The following is a 1,360-nucleotide window of genomic DNA, read 5'->3' as shown; positions in this document are numbered from 1 at the left end:
GAGGCAGCCCTGCAAGTGGAGGGGAGGTGCCAGCGGCTCCGCCAGCCCCATGTGCCGCACTTGGGAACCGCTTTTTTTTTTTTCCCCAGCTGTGTTTGCACCGGCGTTTGCACCGGTTAGCTGGGGGAAACCCCGGCCCCGTGGCCACAGGGCCCCCACGGTGCCATCCGAGGGGTGCGAAGCCCATCCTCATGCACGGAGAATATCCTGGTGCTCTTTGGCCCCATGACGAGCCCGCAGCGGCCTGGGTGAGCTCTCATCCACGAGACCTTTGCCCGGCCGGGCATCAATGAGCATCTGGGCGTGGGGATGTGCTCGCATGGGGCAGAGCCCCCCTGATCCCCTGGTGTGAAGGCAGAGGGGGGCAAAGGCTGCCAGCTGCAGCCGCTGTCTGCCACTGCCAGCTCCTGCCCCACGAGCCGCCCTGCCTCCTCGCTGCCTGCAAATTTGGCAGCCCATGGGGTGGTGGTTACGGCCACCCCCTGGGCAGCACACCGGAGCCGGGAGAGGGGCCGGGATGATCCCCCCTCGGCAGGGATGTGCCGGGGTGTTTGTGCTAACAAGCCAGGCATATTATAATTTCAATGGAATTTAAAAAACAAAATAGTCCTCAGACAAACGGCTCCGCAGTGCCTCTGCCAGGGCCTAAGATCTGCTGCTATCTATTTTTTAATAATTGAGGGTAATAAATATGTATTTCTTTCTCCTTTCTCTCCGTACTCCGCAGCTTGTCAGCTCCCTGCGTCTCTCCTCTGATCAGACCCCATCTTTGCTGCACGGAAAGAAAAAAAAAAAGGGGGGGGGGAAGATCCTTTAAGCAAAAAGGATTAAAGCCTTGAAAGTAGGTCTGCCCGAGCTGCTTGGCTCTCCCTGCTTCTTGCCAGCCGCAGCCACGGCCAGGGAGGGCTGTGCCAGGGTGAGAGGAGCATCCCCAGGTGGCTGAATCCGGCCCCAAGGGGTGTCTGTGGGTGCAGAGCCCCACTGGGCCATGGCGAACCCCCCAGGAGCCAGTCAGAGCTGCCGGGCAACTTGGCAAACCGCTGTTCAGAGCCCGTTCTGCTTCAGCGGCAAATATTCCTCAGCGCTTTATTCCCTCCGGTTTTCGGATGGGGTCGTTGGCCCGAAAACGAGGAGGGGGTTTGATGGTAGGGCCACACGCGGGGCAGGCTGCGGGACACCCCTGCCCCGGCCGCAGGATGCTGGGGCGGAGGAGGCGCTGGTGTGAAGGAGGCGGCTATTTATAGCTTCCCTCGGCTTTTGTTCCTTTTCCAGTAGAGCTCCTCTCGAAATAGAAACAGCGCCGGCTGCGCGGCCACTCCCGGGGCCCAGCCTGGCCGCGGGGGGGCCCTCCCGGCCCGGG

General features: G+C 61.5%; 1 protein-coding gene across 1 annotated transcript in view; it reads left to right on the top strand.

Annotated features, from left to right (window-relative positions):
* The first annotated feature begins 225 nt into the window (after positions 1 to 225).
* The window catches only part of RTN4RL1 (reticulon 4 receptor-like 1), a 25,713-nt gene continuing 24,578 nt past the window's right edge, over positions 226 to 1,360 (top strand). Inside the window, exon 1 of the mRNA XM_009321419.1 lies at positions 226 to 248. Within this exon, the coding sequence (XP_009319694.1) occupies positions 226 to 248 (23 nt within the window). The remainder of the gene's footprint in view (positions 249 to 1,360) is intronic.

The sequence above is a fragment of the Pygoscelis adeliae genome, unplaced genomic scaffold, assembly GCF_000699105.1.
Source record: "Pygoscelis adeliae isolate BGI_AS28 unplaced genomic scaffold, ASM69910v1 Scaffold663, whole genome shotgun sequence".
Taxonomy (NCBI): Eukaryota; Metazoa; Chordata; class Aves; order Sphenisciformes; family Spheniscidae; genus Pygoscelis; species Pygoscelis adeliae.
The sequence above is the reverse complement of the archived record's forward strand: the minus strand, read 5'-3'. Positions and strand labels throughout refer to the sequence as shown.